The following is an 18,939-nucleotide window of genomic DNA, read 5'->3' on the forward strand; positions in this document are numbered from 1 at the left end:
GATGGTAACCAGTAAAACAGTACTATGTTGTTTTTGTTTCGTTTTTGACAAGGCCGTTCTTAATGCTCAGCAGGGTCACCTTTGGCAGTAAGTCAGGTATTCATGTGTGTAAGTGGGACTTTTTTCCTGGACTGTGTTTTGTTCCCCATTGGTCTTTATATCCATCTTTGTGTTGTACCACACTGTCTTCCTAATTACTGTAACTTTATAATGAGTGATTATTTCTGCCAGTGCAAGAGAATCTGTTCCCTCTCCACATACACATTATTCTTCAAAGTTGTGTAAGCTCTTCTTAGCCCTTCGTATTCACATGTACATTTTATAGTCAGTTTTTAAAAAACTCCTAAAGGCAGTGGGAATCATTGAGGTTTGAGTATGATAAAAATCAGAAGTTTTATACAAGATCTTAATAATAAGGTCAACTCAAATCTAGATTCTTTTTTTTTATGAAATATTTATATACTTTAAAATTCAAAAGAATGTGTTTTTTTTTCATTTATTTTTGTTAGTTGGAGGCTAATTACTTTACAATATTGTAGTGGTTTTTGCCATACATTGACATGAATCAGCCATGGATTTACATGTGTTCCCCATCCCGATCCCCCCTCCCACCTCCCTCTCCACCCAATCCCTCTGGGTCTTCCAGTGCACCAGCCCTGAGCACTTGTCTCATGCATACAACCTGGGCTGGTGATCTGTTTCACCCTTAATAGTATACTTGTTTCAATGCTGTTCTCTCTGAACATCCCACCCTCGCCTTCTCCCACAGAGTCTAAAAGTCTGTTCTGTACATCTGTGTCTCTTTTTCTGTTTTGCATATAGGGTTATCATTACCATCTTTTTAAATTCCATATATATGCATTAGTATACTGTATTGGTCTTTATCTTTCTGGCTTACTTCACTCTGTATAATGGGGTCCAGTTTCATCCATCTCATTAGAACTGATTCAAGTGAATTCTTTTTAATGGTTGAGTAATATTCCATGGTGTATATGTACCACAGCTTCTTTATCCATTCGTCTGCTGATGGGCATCTAGGTTGCTTCCATGTCCTGGCTATTATAAACAGTGCTGCGATGAACATTGGGGTACATGTGTCTCTTTCAGATCTGGTTTCCTCGGTGTGTATGCCCAGGAGTGGGATTGCTGGGTCATATGGCAGTTCTATTTCCAGTTTTTTAAGGAATCTCCACACTGTTCTCCATAGTGGCTGTACTAGTTGGCATTCCCACCAACAGTGTAAGAGGGTTCCCTTTTCTCCGCATCCTCTCCAGCATTTATTGCTTGTAGACTTTTGGATAGCAGCCATTCTGACTGGTGTGTAATGGTACCTCATTGAGGTTTTGATTTGCATTTCTCTGATAATGAGTGATGTTGAGCATCTTTTCCTGTGTTTGTTAGCCATCTGTATGTCTTCTTTGGAGAAATGTCTGTTTAGATCTTTGGCCCAAATCTAGATTCTTAGGATTAAATAATATCTTTGTTATATCAGCATTGGTTTTAAATCTCTTGTAGACTGTTCACTGCTAACGTGCTATGTGCTAAGTCTGACTCTTTGCGACCCTATAGACTGTAGCCTACCCGGCTCTGTCCATGGGATTCTCTAGGCAAAAATACTGGTGTGGGTTGCCATGCCCTCCTCCAGGGGATCTTCTCCACCCAGGGATTGAACTCGCGTATCATTATATCTCCTGCATTAGCAGGCAGGTTCTTTACCACTCGCTCTACCATAAACTGGCCTTATTTTAAGAAATCAAAACCAAAAACCAGTGATTAAAGTACATACTTGTTTGATATTTCATAGAGAGTTTGCAGGTTTGTTAAAAAGACATGCACATGGTGAATACAATTAAATAATCTTGGTGTTTTGTTTTCTTCTTTTTTCAGAACATTTGTGATAAGTCTTCTATAGATTGGACTCTTTCAAGAATTCTCTGAAGGAACCAAGTAGGATTTTCTAACATCATGACTTAATCTGAATGCAAGAACAAGAAATAGATTTTATCTTTAAATATAATGAAGGGCTGTGTGTAAACACAGACCCTGACTCAGTTCTAATGAGCATTTTAGACATGAGTTTACATCGGCAGATGGGTTCAGATCGAGATCTTCAGTCTTCTGCTTCATCTGTGAGCTTGCCTTCAGTCAAAAAGGCTCCCAAAAAAAGAAGAATTTCAATAGGCTCTCTGTTTCGGAGGAAAAAGGATAACAAACGTAAATCAAGGGAGCTGAATGGCGGGGTGGATGGAATTGCAAGTATTGAGAGTATACATTCTGAAATGTGTACTGATAAGAACTCCATTTTCTCTACAAATACCTCCTCTGACAATGGGCTAACTTCCATCAGCAAACAAGTTGGAGACTTTATAGAGTGCCCCTTGTGCCTTTTGCGGCATTCTAAAGACAGATTTCCTGAAATAATGACTTGTCATCATAGATCTTGTGTGGATTGCTTACGACAGTATCTGAGGATAGAAATTTCTGAAAGTAGAGTTAATATCAGTTGCCCAGAATGTACTGAAAGGTTTAATCCCCACGATATCCGCTTGATATTAAGTGATGATGTCTTGATGGAAAAATATGAAGAATTTATGCTTAGACGGTGGCTCGTTGCAGATCCTGATTGTAGGTGGTGTCCAGCTCCAGACTGTGGGTAAGAAGGTTTTGTTTGATTTTTCTTGAGTTAATTTTTTTCTCTATGGATAAAATATAAACTTTCTGTTACTTAAAAGAAAACTCTTAACATGCCAAGTAGTTAATTCACTCAGTAGGTGAAAATACATTGAGTATGTACTGTGTGTCAGGTACAGTGTTAGATGTTCATTTTTATATTGTCTTTCCATCGTATATTCACATAGGCTATTTTCAGAAGAAAAGGATAAGATGGTAGAGGACAGGATCTAGTCATATTGATTTTCCCCATCCACTTGGAGAATTTTTATTTTGGTATAATAGATAAAATGGTCAGACATTTTGTTAGTTTGCTTTTGGTGGGGGAGTTATTGTATTGACTTAAATGACCCTTTCAAAAGGCCTCTTAATGTGTGCCACAGTATGATGTGTTTCTGTAGGAATGTGTAAGTACTTACTAGTCTCGAGATCTGGAGGTTATGTAATACTTCATTTGCCTCAAGTTTGTGAACTACAAATATTTTCCCAGTATTTAAAATAAAATAATTTTGCTTGTATCCTTGGTTATTATGTTAACAGCAGTCCCTGTTAATAACATTTACCATGTATGGTTGTCAGGACTAGGAAGAAGTAGTCATAGGCTTTTCAAGAATAAGGAAAGCCATGAAGACTAGGTGAGATTTAGCATTCCATTAGTAAGCCAGAGATTATAAATAGGAGTTTGGGAAAACCCAGAACTTCCAAGATTATCTGGATATCATCAGAGACAAGGCTGGAATGTGATTTATCAAATCACTTTATCAAATGACAATTTTAGGACTCTCGACTAGTCAAATTCATTATTAAAAGCTTACGGAACAGCAAATTTCATGTTGCATCTAGTCTGTGAATTCTGTAGTTTTAAATAAGAAAATAATAATATGTTTATAGCCTGTGCAAATTCCAACCAGTTTTCCCAGGTCTCACTAGCACTCACTTGACTATCCACCAAGGATTTCTGTGTAACATAAAGCATTAAAAATATTATCTAATTATTTAACATTTTATGAATCTGTTAGTTGTGTGAAAGACTCAGAGGTACTATTCAGTATCAGATCTGTATTATGATCTCCTGTACTGCAGGATGCTCATACTGTAACATAAATCACAAAATCATATATTAAAGATATTATCTAAACTGGCCAAGGTTGCTATGCTTCCAGGTCTATGGTAAAAGCAAACTCTGAGACCTCTGAAGGGTTAAATTCTCAAGAAAAAGATGGGAAGAAAATAGAGATAATGAACAGTGCATGTAAAGAATTTGAACCAGCAGAGAACAGTTTAGGTGTGGTTATATCACTCTTGATCCTATGGACCCCTGCAGAATAGTTTTCACTATGCAGGTGTGCACATTCAGTAGAGTAGATTTCAAGTCAATTGCAAATTTTAGGTTAAAAAACAGGCTTATGCAAGTCATTATAGCAAATATCCCTATAGCAAGAGTTCAAATAGGGAGAAGTATATTGCATTTCTCTGGAGAAAAGTATGATTTTCTAACTGTCTCTCATGGAACCCCAGAATAAGTTGTGCTTCACAAGTTCCTTTAAGCATTTAATACTTTAAAAGAAAATGATGTAACAAATTAAAAAGATGCTTATCTGTAGCAACCTGTGACCAGGAGAGATTCAAAGAATAAATCCAAGAGCATAAGCTTTCTGGTCACCAAATAGGTGTGTTCTCTTGTGCTGGGTTGATGGATCATGTCATCATAGAAGATAATGTCAACACTACCAGCCTGAAAGAACACAGTAAGTAGGGCTGACATAGATTTTTGCTTGTGTAAGAACTTGATTTGGGGAGAAGCATGCCAAACCAACTGGGAAAGGATTGATATTCACTATATAGAATTGTGAAAATTAGCTATTTGAGGGGAAAAAAATTAGATTGTCACAACATATAATAAATCAAAACAAAGTCAAAACAGATTATAGAGGTAAGTTATATAAATAAAAGGAAGAAACTTAAACTATAGGAAAATATGGATGATTGGTTAGCTCACCTACTATTATATTAATAAAGTTGAACACACATTTACCCTGTAACTTAGAAGATCCATTCCTAGTTAAAGACCATAGGGAAACTCTTTAACTTCTGGGCCAGGAGACATCTATTTAGGAGACATCTTTAAGAATGTTCTTAATAGCAAAGAAACAAACAAAAAATACTGATTAACAATAAAATGGATAAAGTAACATTTAGTTTCATGGTTACCTCTTGTGAAGAAAAAGAAGGGATATGAACTTCAAGGGATAATCAAGGAACTTCTCAAGCCACAGCTAAGTAAGGTAACTATAGATTCTGGTTTGCCCAAGGTAGTTCCAGTTCATGATTATGGTACTGATGTACATTTTAATAGCATTACCTTTCTTTTTCAGGTGTTCCAGTTAGGTTGCAAATTAAATGATCACCCTACTGATACTGTTCTTAACTTGTGTGGTAGATGCAGGGGGTATTCATTTTATTATTCTTTATAAATCCTTTGGTAGGTATGATATTTCTCCATAAATTTAAATTTTTTTCATAATCTCATACTTTTAAGTATTTTGCACATTTTCTTCTTGTTGAGACTTCATTGGTAAAAAGTAAAATGGCTTAGTATTTTAAGTATTTTGGAGAGGAAGACATAAATGTTAACTCAAATATAAACTAACATAAAATAATAGAAACACTTATTTGATAGATTCTCTTATGAAAACCACTTGATTTGTTATATAAGTTGAATAAGAATTAGCCTGGATTAATTTGGCTATAAATTAATTTTTGGTTTTGGTGGTTGTCAGCTTACCCGCAAAAGACAAAGAAAATGCCACAGAGATTATTTTCATTTGTTTTTGATTTATGCTGATAACACTAGATTGTTGAGAGCATATTTTGTATACTTATGTTGCAGATTTTATGGTTGTGTTATGTGGAAAAGGTCACCTTGTGACAAAATGTATATGTGTGCTTTGATAACATGGAATACTGCATGAGATCATGGAGTATTAAAAGTTATAGTTGTACTTAGCATGAGTGTGGACAGACTTGGTTTTGAATATCATATCACATTGTTTTAAGGATTGAGAAGGGTTTTAATACGATTGCTAGAGTAATCCCGAGCACACAGTAAGCTTTTTATAACTCTTATTTATCATTCCTCATCTCCATTTCTGAAGTTTTATTTTTATTTTTTTTAAATCAGATAGTTATTCAACTATTTAATGTACCTTTGTGCCAGGTACTGGGCATTTTTAATAATTAACAAAAGATGAAAATCTCTTCCATCTTGGAACTTACTTAAATCTTTGGATTTGCAGAGGGAAATTTTTTTATTTAAACTACATTTATTGCTGAAATCTGGCACAAGGGATACTGATAAATATCTGGCTGTTGGCAGTTATTCATAGCAATGCTTAACCCACAGTATATGTTAGGACTACAGGCATGCTTATGCATGTAGTATTTTAATCCCTTTCATTGCATTCAATACATTATACTTAAAAGACTCTTTCATGCTAGATGTAAAATTTTGTCTTTTCTCTTGCATTTGATACTTATCAAAATGACCATTTTCTGTATCTGACACCAATTTTACTTCACCCTGTGGTTTATTTAACACACTGAGAAATAATTGTTCTTAGGTCAGAGTAAAAAGAAAACTTGATCTGGTTTCTATTTGAGATCTCTGAGGGTTTCTGACATAATATTCTCTCTACTCTTCTGAGGGCCAGAGAAGATTAAGCTTGTTTAAAGGCCAGTATGTATTTCTGAAAACCTCTGTTGAGAAAGGGTCTAGGAGGCCAAACCTCTGTGGTGATTTAATCAGGGTAGTTAGCTGGATGGCTTTTTGAACATGCCAGTCTGTACAGGTTCAGAGAAAACTCTGGCCATGGCCATGGCTGAGGAAAAGAATTGTGGTGAGGGACATGTAGGAGGGGAAGTATAAAATCTGTCTTGGATAAAAATATCTATTACCTTCTGCCTAGGAGACTTAGTTTGTACATTGTCTAGGTAAATAGCAAAAAATTGGTATTTTAATGTCTGTCATCACTTGTTTCAGCTGGCTAAGACTACCCTACTATTAGCACACAGTATCCATGTCATCTCCTGTGAGTACTTCTGACTTTACTGGGGAGCTTTGAATATGCAGGAATGTTTATTATACTAGAATATAAAAAGTGATTTAATATTTGTGAGCAGGAAGACAAATACAAAAATAAAACTATTTTTTTTCTTTATAACCACAGGTTTATCCCATGATCAATAAAGAGTTATTGAATGAACAAATCTGACTATATGCATTAATATAAATCGTATATCTTAGAAACCGTTAATAAACCATTTTAAAGTAATGTGCTCAACTGTAATCAGGTTTATGAAGCTTTGAGTGGATTTTCTGACATTTAAATGGCTTTAAATACTAACTTACTCTGGTGGAAGAAACTGTTAATAATGGATTAAAAAGAATGGCACCATAGGTTTAGGAACTAAAGAATATGTGTTTTTAGAATTTTGTGCTATCTGTATGACTCTTAATTCCCGTCCTCTTCGGGTTTTAGCCATAACTTCCCCAGTTTTCGACATGCTGGAAATGCTTTTGTAAGCTAACCTTTTAGAAATTTTATAACAGACAACAGATCCAACTTTGATTTTCTCCCAAGAAAACAAATACATGTGCCTTAGAAAACAAGAACTGAGTTGATACATAAGACACAGGAGACATAACAACTTTCTCTTACTAATTAGTCAGCTAAAGAAGTTAGCTTTAGATATGCATCCTAAATGGCTTGGTAACACTCCACCCTGAAATTAGACAGACTTCTGCAAATAGCCTGGGCAGTTCTCGACAACTGTAGACCTTCCTTGCAGCATGTACGGGAAAGCAGAACAGAAAGCATCCTATCTAGGAAAGCAGATCCTGAAAGGAGGAACCAGGAAATGAACCTCACTTTGTCTAGACTCTCTCAAATACATAAATTAAGTCACTCCTTTTCCACGGAATAATAACTTCTTGCTAGTGGAATCATGAGCCTTTTGATTTGAATGTAAAAACTGACTTTTCCCCTTAACTGGTCCAACTGATTTCAGTGTTTCTAATTATATTTTTTTCTTCTTTAAAGGTTTTGTTAATTAAGGCTTTGTGCTTTTGGGGAGTTACCTTGGACTCCTGGATAAAAATTTTTTCCCCTCATTTTTTAATTAAAACATTTATTGAGATTATTATATCTTTCTCAGGATTACATTTCATGTTAGGTATAGTTTGTTCTTCTTTCTTGTTCCTTCATAAAGAATTTGTTCTAGGTGGAATGTACAACCTAGTTGGTATTCCTACTTCCTCGGTGCTTTTTTATGGAACTCCAGGACTGTGAAACACTCCCAGGAAATAGATGTCTTGGTCAAGTAAATTTAGAAAATAATGTTTACTATTTATGTACACAATTGGTATGTTAGTAGCATCAACACATACACACTGTCGTGTGTAAAGGGGATAGTTGGGGAGAAATTGCTGTATAATATTGGGAGCCCAGTCTGGTGCTCTGTGATGACCTAAAGGTTGGGGTGGGGGTAAGGGAGGGAGGCTTACGAAGGAGGGTGTATATGTGTAGTTATGGCTCATTCACATTGTTCTGCATGACAGAAACCAACACACGTTGTGAAAATTAAAATAACAAAAAATAAAGAAAAAATTATCTTAGCAAATCCTATAGTAAAAAAAAATAATAATTTTTCTTAGTATGTCCTAACTTTACCACAGTTCTTTCTTAATATGATCACTTTTAGTAATCCAACAAATAGAAAATATTTCTGGAAAAACTCTTCTGTTTCAGTCCCCTTCTCTCTTCCCCACTTTCTCCTGCTAAGTAGAAAGGTTTAAGCATTTCAAGTAACTGGAGACCTTTAGCTGAAAAATAGAGATGGAAAGTAAGACTTGGAGTTAAATAAGGAATCATAAAAGGAAATAGAACTATCTTCTGAACCAAGGTTTGAGTACTGTTTAAGCTAGAGAGCTTTAGTTGGTTAACTAATATTATTCAGTTATTTCTATGAACTGCTGAGCGTGTTATTTTCACAAATAATACCTAATGCACTAGAGCATTGAAAATTTTCTTTAAAGCAAATGCTTTATCATTTGCTTCCATTATAATTGAAAGTTATTTTCTAGTGGAAAAAAAGTGTGGCTCCCACACAATGAAAATCATCTTCAAGAGTCCTGTCATTCTGTTTTCAAAATATGTGAATGCTTCGTACATTTAATTCCTTGATATATTATACAATAAAATGATAAAATGTGCTTAACAGTTACTATTAGGATTGAATATGTATGAAGATGGAATACTTACATAGTAAATACTCAATAATTATTAGCATAAGAAAAAATTTCTAGACAAAATACCCTAACTTTTATGGTTATCAGAATTCAGTCATGAAAATATTTGGTTAGTATTATTAAAGGCAATCCCGTTTTTCTTTGGAATTTGTTTAGATTGAATGGGACTTAAATGTTTAGCTATGCACTTAGGAATATCTTAGCTTTTCTATTTAAGAGAATGCTGCAGAGTAGCATGAAACAATTTTGATGTACTTTAGTTCTAACATTTGAGTACGTATGATGTGTTGTAACTATTCCTTTCTTTTCCTCTCCCTCACCTCTCTCTCCTCTCTTTCTTACCCTCCCTCCCTCCACACACTCGTTGTTTTTTATAAATAGCATAACTCTGTCTTGTTATTATGTCCTAATTTTTGAAATACATAAAAACCTGCATTTTCAGAGAAGTCAAATGGCCAGATGTTTAATCAATGTTCATCTCAGTCAAAGTGTAATATCGCCAGGAATGAACTTCTGGGATACAAGAATAAATATAAAATTCTAAGAAATAATTTTTTTAAATTAGTGATCAGATATTAAATGTTTGACATCATAATGCTAGGACTGATTATTATTCTAACATGTCAGCTGTTTTCTCCTGATAATAACTACATATTTTTTAATATTTAAATAGATATACACTATCTATGAACAGTCATTTTCAACAAACTTAGGTCTCTAGACTCAAAACTATAAGAAATTTCCATCTTAAAGGAATTTATAAAGCTGTTTGGAAATTTGATTATTGAGAAGAAACTATGTTTTTGAGTCCTCACTTTTCTTGCTATAGCATGTTTTTATGGATATTTTGCTAGATTTTGGAACTTGTGATATTTTGAAATGGCAAAATTGACATTCTGCTTTTAATTCTCATCATGATGTGAAGAATTCCCAAAAAAGGCTTTTTCTTGAAAGGCTATCTCTAGGTAGCCTACATCACTAATTAGAAATTGTCAGTTCTTAAAAGTTCTGCTTAGTGATATACTAGTATACTGAATGGCCTCTACAAAGGTTAGAATTATGATTTAGCCCAATTTCTGCTAAACTGCTTCATATATTTTATAAATATTTGTTTGCTCAGAAAGAATATTTTCTTCCTAAATTTATCTAATTAAAGCAATCTTGACATTCATATTTACTATAAATCTGTTTCCCTATTTAATAATTTGAAAGCTGTTAAGTTTGTATCTAAATTTGGCTTTCACAGTCATCACTAAATATTGTTACATTTTCTTCTTGCAGCACAGTGTACCTTTATATACTTAAGTTGTCCAGTAAAATTTCATCATTTAAAGCAATTAGATTTCTACTGTGTTATGTCTTAGAAAGGCTTTCAGCATTTATTTAAAAATGAATATTCACATATTAATGTTTAAATGATATACATTATTTATACTGATGTAGAAATGATAATGGTCATTCAGTTCAGTTGCTCAGTCGTGTCTGACTCTTTGCAACCCCATGGACTGCAGCACGCCAGGCTTCCCTGTCCATCATCAGTTTCTGAAGCTTGCTCAAACTGGTGTCCATCAAGTCGGTGATGCCATCCAACCTTCTCATCCTCTAAATGCAGAGGTACTAGAAATGTCACTGAAGCAGTCATTTGCTTATTTGGCCTTCTAAAAGGTCAAGGCCAAAGCTGAAGCTGTTTTTGGCTGAATACTGAGGCTAAGCCAGACTTTTGTTGTTCTTTAGTCACTAAGTTGTATCTGACTCTTTTGTGACCCTATGGCCTATAGCCCACCAGGCTCCTCTGTCCATGGAATTTCCCAGAATACTGGTGTAGGTTGACATATCCTTCTCCAGGGGAATCTTCCCAACCCAAGGATCGAACTGGTGTCTCCTGCGTTTGCAGGCGCATTCTTTGCCCCTGAGCCACCAGGAACGCCACACTTCAGTGAATCCCTATTAGATGTTCAGGAAAACATAGTTGTAGGCAGGCAATGTGTAACTTTTATACAAGTAATAAGTGGCAGAAGTGGAGTCTGGTAGTCTAAAAGCTTTGGTAAATTGTGATTGACTTAAAAAAATAGTTGGTCTTACCATTGTGCCACACACACACGGGTCTCCCCATTCTGTCCCTCCTCTTCTCTCCTTTTTTTCAAGAAAAATTAGGGTAGAGAAGAGATTTAGAAGTGAATACCATTTTCTTTTCACCAAAATTACTACTGTTATAAAGACTGCTTAAGGTTATAACTTGGGAGAAAATAAAGAGTCTTTGAAGAATTGTTTTCTATTTATTGAGACTGCAGTGAATAAGTCCTCAGGGAAATCTTAGAGCTCAGGGAAACAAAATTTTCCTAGATTACCCTGTGTTGATTTAAATTGCCTCAATTCATTCATGTTTGAACATGTTTATGATAGATGATGGTAATTAGTAAATGGCCTATCAGAAATAAATTAGAATTTAATATATAAAATATAAGTTTAAAGATGAAATTCTAAGGGGGCAAGAGGTCCAAAATTAGAGAAGCTTCCTTACACTTAATATTTTGCATAATTTAATAGATTATCTTGAAATTCAATAAAAATCTCTGTTACAGCTAGTATTTAAATTTTATTGCCAGTAACAAGAGAAGCCCTGAAAACTTCCCTAAATTTCTAGGCAAAAATGTTTGATATTTACAAAAGCCTTTTATGTATAGATGACTTGTTTTCTTTCAAAGAGAACCAGAAGCTCTACACTTTTTTAATTGAAAGGTCTATGTAGATAATTGATTGTACTTATGTGTAGTTGTAAGAAATAATACAGAGATATTCTGTATATCCTTCGAACAGTTTTCCTCAATGGTATAATTTTACAAAGCTATATAGCAACATCACGACCAGGATATCAATATTGATACAATCTTCTTGTTCAGGTTTCCTTAGTTTTACTTGTACTCATTTGGTGTGTGTATTTGGTTATATATCGTTTTATCACCTGTAGGTTTGTGTATCCACCACCATAGTCAAAGTATTGAACAATTCCATCACAAAAGGATCGCTCATATTAAAAGATCTTGCTTTTTAAATACATCGCCTTGCTTCTGCCCACTCCTTGCCTCCACCCCATTTCTAACTTCTGGCCACCACAGATCTGTTTTCCATTTCTAAAATTTTGTCATTTCAAAATGTTATATAAATGGAATCATAAGTATATAACTTTCTGAGACTGACTTTTTTAACTCCACATAATACCCCAGAGATTGATCCAAGTTATTAAGTGTATCAACACTTTTGTTGTTGAATACTATCCCATTATATATATGTGTCATAGATTGTTGAACCATCATCTGTTGAAGACATCTGGGCTGTTTCCAGTTTGGAGCTATGACAAAGCTGCTGTAGACATTTGTGTATAGGCTTTTGTATAAATGTAAGTTTTCATTCTCTGGAATAAATATCTAAGAGTGCCCAGAATTTATTTAAGCCAGAAATTCTTAAAGTGCCAAAAATTTTAACTCAGAGAAGAGATATTAGTCGCCAATCTGCTGTTCTCAGTCTTTTATCTGCAGCAAAAAAAAAAAAAAAATACACATTTCCTGATCGAGAATTGAGAAATTAATTGGTACCAGAGACGACTACTGCCATGCATCTTAAAAACAAAAATGTGAGAATTTATGCATAAATACAAGATACTCACAAAATGTATGAATTGGCCTCATAAGTATATATATAGAAGAAAAAACCCTAATACCAGGGAAACTGGTGTATTTTTAGTCTTTTCTGTGTGCATACAATGCTAATTTAATAGAATTTTTATAAAATTAGGAATAGGCTATATAGTTTGGTGTCCTAGTTAAAAGTTGAAAATTAAACTTTAACAATGTTTTTTAGCCGTTTATATGTCTTTTGTGAACTGTTTATTTATCCCCATTTTTATATTGATAGGAAGATAGGTTTAGGTTTCATGAGCTTATGATTGTTAGCTCATGCATAAATACAAAACTTTTTCAAGAATAGCATTTAAATTAGATAATTTTTTTACTTAATATCTCTTATTTTACATCACATTTTAAATCATTTTTCTTATTCTTTACAGGTATGCTGTGATAGCATTTGGATGTGCTAGCTGTCCAAAATTAACTTGTGGGCGAGAAGGCTGTGGAACAGAGTTTTGCTACCACTGTAAGCAGATTTGGCACCCCAATCAGACCTGTGATGCTGCTCGACAGGAGAGAGCTCAGAGTTTACGTCTGAGAACTATACGTTCTTCATCCATTAGTTATAGTCAAGAGTCTGGAGCAGCAGGTATTTACATCTAACTTCTTCTAGTAAAATATTTGACACATATAGAACACCTGTTATTTTACTCAAAAATGCAATAAATATTCAGTCCCTGGTCTCCTTTTAATTGTGTTTTACGTGTTAGCATTTCTGTCCCAGAAGCACTCATTTTTTTTTGTAGAAGAAAGTGGTATTGAGTTGGAAAGATTTTATTGTCCAAAAATAGAAAGGAAAAAAAGAAGTGTCACAGATGATTTATATAACTGATAGCTGAAGATGGTCCAAAACTGTTGTTTAAAATAAAGGTGTTTTATGCAAAGCTTAGCAATTATTTTAAATACTAATATTCCTTAGAGATTATTTCTTATTGTACTAATATCACACAGTTACAGATTTTAAATAGTATTTTTTGGATCCTTTGCATTTACATGTTCTACAAAATACAATTTTTATTTCTCGATATTACCAATTCCAGGATCAGGGATTCAAAATCATACCTTGGTGGGGATTACACTAAGAAAACTTTATGTCTTTGGCTAGAAATTTAAAGTTGCCTGGAAATCTATACATGAGCAAACATACATCATAAATCTCAAAAATTAGAAAAAGTCTGACCATCGTACATTCATAGAATTTTCACTGTTTATCGGAACGTCAATCATTTTTAGAAAAATATTTACTTTTTTCATTGATTATTAAAGGAAAAAACTTGGAAAATTCAGAAGATTATTAAGAAAATAATTTATATTCCTACCGCAGCATATTAAAAGAGTCATGTACTTTATGCTACTAGAAAAAGAAGTCTTGCTCGATATTTAAAGTTGAATTTAAAATTAAACTTTAAATTCAACACTTGATATTTTATATAACGGACATGGATTTTCTTACTCGTTCACTGATTCACTTTATTTCCTTTCTTGAAGTTTTTAGGGTAGAACTCCAAAGGTATTAATAATAATTTGTAGGTATTGTTTGAGAAGCAATTCCGGGAAGAGCCAAATATACCTAAACTGTGTAGAATCAGCTAAAGCTATCCTGGCATGCCTTACTGTTTATAGCCTTTAGCTACTTATGTGTGTGCTCAGTTGCTCAGTCATGTCTGACTCTTTGCGACCGCATGGCCCGGCTCCTCTGTTCGTGGAATTTCCTAGGCAAGAAATTTCCACTGGAGTGGGTTGCCAGTTCCTTCTCCAGGGGATCTTCCCAACCGAGGGATCAAACCCACATTTCCTGTTTCTCCTGCATTGCAGGCAGATTCTTTACCACTGAGTGACTGGGGAATATCTACATTATATTTAAGTGGAGATGGTTAGAAAAGTTCTAGAACTTGAAGTGCTGCTCATTGAAGACAGCTGTGGGGGAAGGACAAAGACAAACTTTATATAGTTTCCAGTTTGCTTAGAGCTGCCTTTGGTTCTCATTTCTTTTTTTTATTATTTTGCTATTCTTCGTTCTCATTGTTCTGCTGCTGTTTGAAAAATGTTTACAATTTGAAAATTTAATGTAAAATTGTTCCTTTTCTTGAAAGGGGGAAAAAAAGTGCTTTATGTGCTGAAAATAGCAGGCTAAAGCTATCAGCTAACAAACTATACACGTTAAGATTTTTTGGCAGTGCTATAGTTGATTATCTACTAGACTAGAAATTGTTATTTTTAGACAAGTTTTATGTACTAAACATGTCTGTTTTCCTAATAGCTGATGATATAAAACCGTGTCCACGATGTGCTGCTTATATAATAAAGATGAACGATGGGAGCTGCAATCACATGACGTGTGCCGTCTGTGGTTGTGAGTTTTGTTGGTTGTGTATGAAAGAGATCTCAGATTTACATTATCTAAGGTAAGCTTGTAGAAGGGACTGCTTACATCTAAATAAAATTTTATGTTGTAAGACAAAAGGACTTTTTTTTTTTGAAAAAGCATTATCCTTAGTATTACTTAAAGAGATCTATTTTATTCTAGCTGCTTAAATTTAACAGGAAGCCAATTACTATGTCAGTCATTTGAGATTAATAGCTAGTCAAAAATAGGAAATGGAAATTTTTTCTTTTTTTCTTTTTTTTGTTTGGCTTTGTGTTTTGTTTTGTAGAGCTTGTGGAATCTAGTTCCCCAACCAGGAACTGAACCTGGGTCTGTGAACTCACCAAGTCCTAACCATTGGACCTCCAGGAAATTCCTGGCTTTGTTTCTGTTAAACTAGAAAGTTAGCATTTAATATCTAATTATGCTAGATCACAAATATTTCCATTTGATTTTCTCATATATAAATTTCCTCATTTAGGTCACAGAGTGAATTTATGATATAGTCAGATAATTTTGTGTCTTAAAACAGGGATAAAATAAGCATATTTTGCATTAATATACTCTTCAAAGACAAACCTAAGGTTTTGAGGCTAACAGGAGACAAGGAATGAGTGTTTAACCTGAATCCCAGCTATTAGTATCCTTTTGATATAATTTATGGTGGTTCTTAACCTTGATTTTTTAGCTTTTAATAAACCCAGAATTCAAAGAAAGGGGAAAAACCCCTCATTCCTAAATTTGAGAATTTTTATAGTCATTGCTGAATGTACTGTAGTAAGCTGTTACTGTGATGTTTTGCAGCAGTTACTTTACATTGTAATTTTTTCCTTTAGTCCATCAGGATGTACTTTTTGGGGGAAGAAACCCTGGAGCCGAAAGAAGAAAATATTGTGGCAGCTGGGCACACTTGTTGGTGCTCCTGTAGGAATTGCCTTAATAGCTGGCATTGCTATCCCTGCCATGATCATTGGCATTCCTGTGTATGTGGGCCGGAAGGTAAAATGCTTGACTCCTTGTTAATTTATTATCTCATTTTTAATCTTTAGATTTAAGACTGATGGTTTTGCTTTGTGTTTGTTTTGTTTTTTGTTTGTTTTGAAAGGTCACTTTTAGCATCTTAAGTATAAAATAATTACTATTTTTTCATACGATAATAATTTTCAGTGTTTGGCAAGCTTGTATGTCTGCATGAAAAGTAGACTTACTTGAAAATTATCTACCTGAATCTGAAAACTTCAGCACATTTGCATTATAAACTTTACATATAAAATATTAAAGGATACACATCTGACATTTTTCTCATGCATGTGTCCTTGTACACTCAGGTCTATGAAGTTAATAGATAAATAATTTATGCCTTCAAGGCAAAAGAATAATCAGTTCCTGAGTCGTTTCCAACTTCAAAGTTTTTTTTTTTATTGCTATTAGTAAATATGCAGTTTTGCAGATTACAATCATTTTGTGAAAGTCTGAATGCCCAGTATTTGCCACTGTCCTGAGTGATGAATTATATTTCATTAGCTAAGCAAATGATTTTTTATTGAAAGGTTAAAAGGATAATTTATGAAGTGCTTAAGAAGTCTGCTGCTCCCTAAATTAGTAGAATCTCAGAATTGAGAAGTAACTTCAGAAATTATCTAATCCCAACCCTGCACCAAGCAGAACAAAGTACAGGAATTTTTAAAAAAGGAACTAACATTTGTTGAGTTTTAACTGTGTGGTAGATGTTTTATATACTTTGACTTATTTTAACCTCAATTAATGTTAGAATATGAAGTTTTGAAAAAATTATGTAATTTATCTTAAGTTACACAGGAAGAGGCAGAGCTGATTTAAACCAAGACGCCCAGATTCTTCATGTGAGATCCCTGATACATTTGGGCACTTCAGTAGTGGGGCAACCACCGACAGCCCATTGTGCTCTCAGGGAGCTGTACTGAAAATTCTTACATTGAGTCAGAATCCATTTTCCTTTAAATTGTTTCATTTGATTCTAGTTCTGACTTTTAGAACAAAATTCAAGACAAGGCTGATCCTCTTTCATAAACAACCAAATTTTTTTTTTTGTAATGTTCAACATACTTACTTTTATAGTCAGAAATAATAGTACATGTTATTTTTTGATTTGCTTGAAACTGAAGCCAGACAGAGATGTTTATGGGCCAAATGTTTATTTCACAAGATTTTAAGTAACTAAACTTAATTGTTAAAGTCCCAAACATAGTAACAGATTTTAATTTTTCATAGAGTTGTCCAAAGCAAGGTTTTGCTAAAAACAAAACTATTCAGATACTTTGAAGTAGAAGGGGAAGAGAGACTGTTGTACTGTACATACCTACAAATAATTTATAGAGGAGAGATTATTTACCTCATTGTTCAGTCTTAGGTGCAGTAACAAGTCTCCTTTTATTCAAATGTGTCCTCAAATGGTTGCAAGTTGATGCATTAGTTTTCCATTGAAATCATGTTCTCTGTGGTGTTTAGGGATACAAACCAACGCAGGAAAACCTATTAAATTGATGAAGTACTTAAAAGTGAGCTTTTTTTTTTTTTTACAATAGAAATAGAAAATGTGACACAAAATAGTAAAACAGAAAAAAGTGAGCCAGAAGTCAGTAGGGTGATACGATCATTGTAATTGAACATTAGTGCTTGAGGATGCAGAATTTTCTGGAAGACTCAGATACTTGCTGCCTGCTTTTGCAAGTCTGTTTCATCAGTTTTTAGCTTTGGCTTTTTTCTGCTTCGGTGCTAAGTTTTCTGGGAATGAGAGTCGCAAGGAATACTGAAGAAAAATGAAAGGTGCCATGGGAAACTTTGCCATCTCTGCCTGTACGGACTGTTCAGGAAGTGTGGAGGCCCACTCCTCGAGACATACAGTTCATTCTGGAAAACGGGATTCTGACTAGAACATAGAAATGTTCCTTGTCCATGCATACTTTGCCTGTCTCCCCACCCCAGCCTTCTCACTGTTTAAAACATCCCACAAGATTCATTGTACTTTACAGCCTTCAGAATAACCACATGATAATGATAGATTATGTTATTTTGCTTCATCTGTAATACTGTTTTTAAGTCAGGTATTTTACTTTAGAGACTGCCTGTACACTTTTGAGGCTGTTTTGAATCTGTCTTGAAACAGAGGGGAATGTACTTTATTAGTTTTAGTTAGCCCTTGGAAACCATGAGAACAGAGATACTGAGCTATTTCCTGAAGTTCATATATCTCACAATCAACTTCCATGGTGATATTAAGTTCTGTTTATTAGGAACACCTATACTCTGTAGAGATGCCAAGTAGATCGGACTGCTGTCCTCTGGCAGGATTATTTGTTCTTTTTGTCTCTCTGTACCCTTTATTTTGAGCTATAAATAAGAGTCCAGGATCCTGAGTCATTTGATAATATTTTTCTTCATAAAAAGGGATCTGAGAAAAAATTCATTCTTTTTAGTGATGTTAACTTATTAGTACTGCTTTTTAAGGTCAGGTTTTTTTCTTTTTTCCAAAAACTGTGTACACCTCTTCCAGGAACCAGTTTTTACTTAGGGATGCTTATTTAGAAGGCTGTGGAATGATACATTTGTTAGAAATCCTATTGGTCAAATATCCAGCTCCTAACTGTGTTGAAAATAATGTTCTTAATGTTATCTTTGTTCAAAACATGATTTATCCTGTTCCTGAATAAGATTATAAGGACTACTTTTATTCAAGACTGTTTAAAAATAAACACAAAGTAAAATATATTAAATCACTGTTTTATGTAAACAAATTGTTAATAAAGAGCAAATTATAAGAGTATGATTTAAGAACAATAATATATTTACCTTGAATTTGGACACTTGACTATGAAGTTATAAGGTAAATAAATCACTTTACACTTGCAGCAAATGTAGGTCTATTTCATTTAAAT

At 34.1% G+C, this 18,939-nt stretch overlaps 1 protein-coding gene across 8 annotated transcripts in view; it reads left to right on the forward strand.

Annotated features, from left to right (window-relative positions):
* RNF19A (ring finger protein 19A, RBR E3 ubiquitin protein ligase) overlaps positions 1-18,939 on the forward strand; it is a 54,709-nt gene that overhangs the window by 25,161 nt on the left and 10,609 nt on the right. For 6 of the 8 annotated variants that reach the window (XM_043483237.1, XM_043483238.1, XM_043483242.1 and 3 more), the window contains exons 2-5: positions 1,888-2,653; positions 13,041-13,249; positions 14,921-15,065; positions 15,862-16,024. In XM_043483237.1, the coding sequence (XP_043339172.1) occupies positions 1,980-2,653; positions 13,041-13,249; positions 14,921-15,065; positions 15,862-16,024 (1,191 nt within the window). In that variant the 5' untranslated portion in view covers positions 1,888-1,979. Of the gene's footprint in view, positions 1-1,882; positions 2,654-12,590; positions 12,609-13,040; positions 13,250-14,920; positions 15,066-15,861; positions 16,025-18,939 lie in introns of those variants that run through there. The other 2 variants (XM_043483243.1, XM_043483245.1) reach the window with 2 other exon arrangements.

This window comes from Cervus canadensis, chromosome 12, assembly GCF_019320065.1.
Source record: "Cervus canadensis isolate Bull #8, Minnesota chromosome 12, ASM1932006v1, whole genome shotgun sequence".
Lineage (NCBI taxonomy): Eukaryota > Metazoa > Chordata > Mammalia > Artiodactyla > Cervidae > Cervus > Cervus canadensis.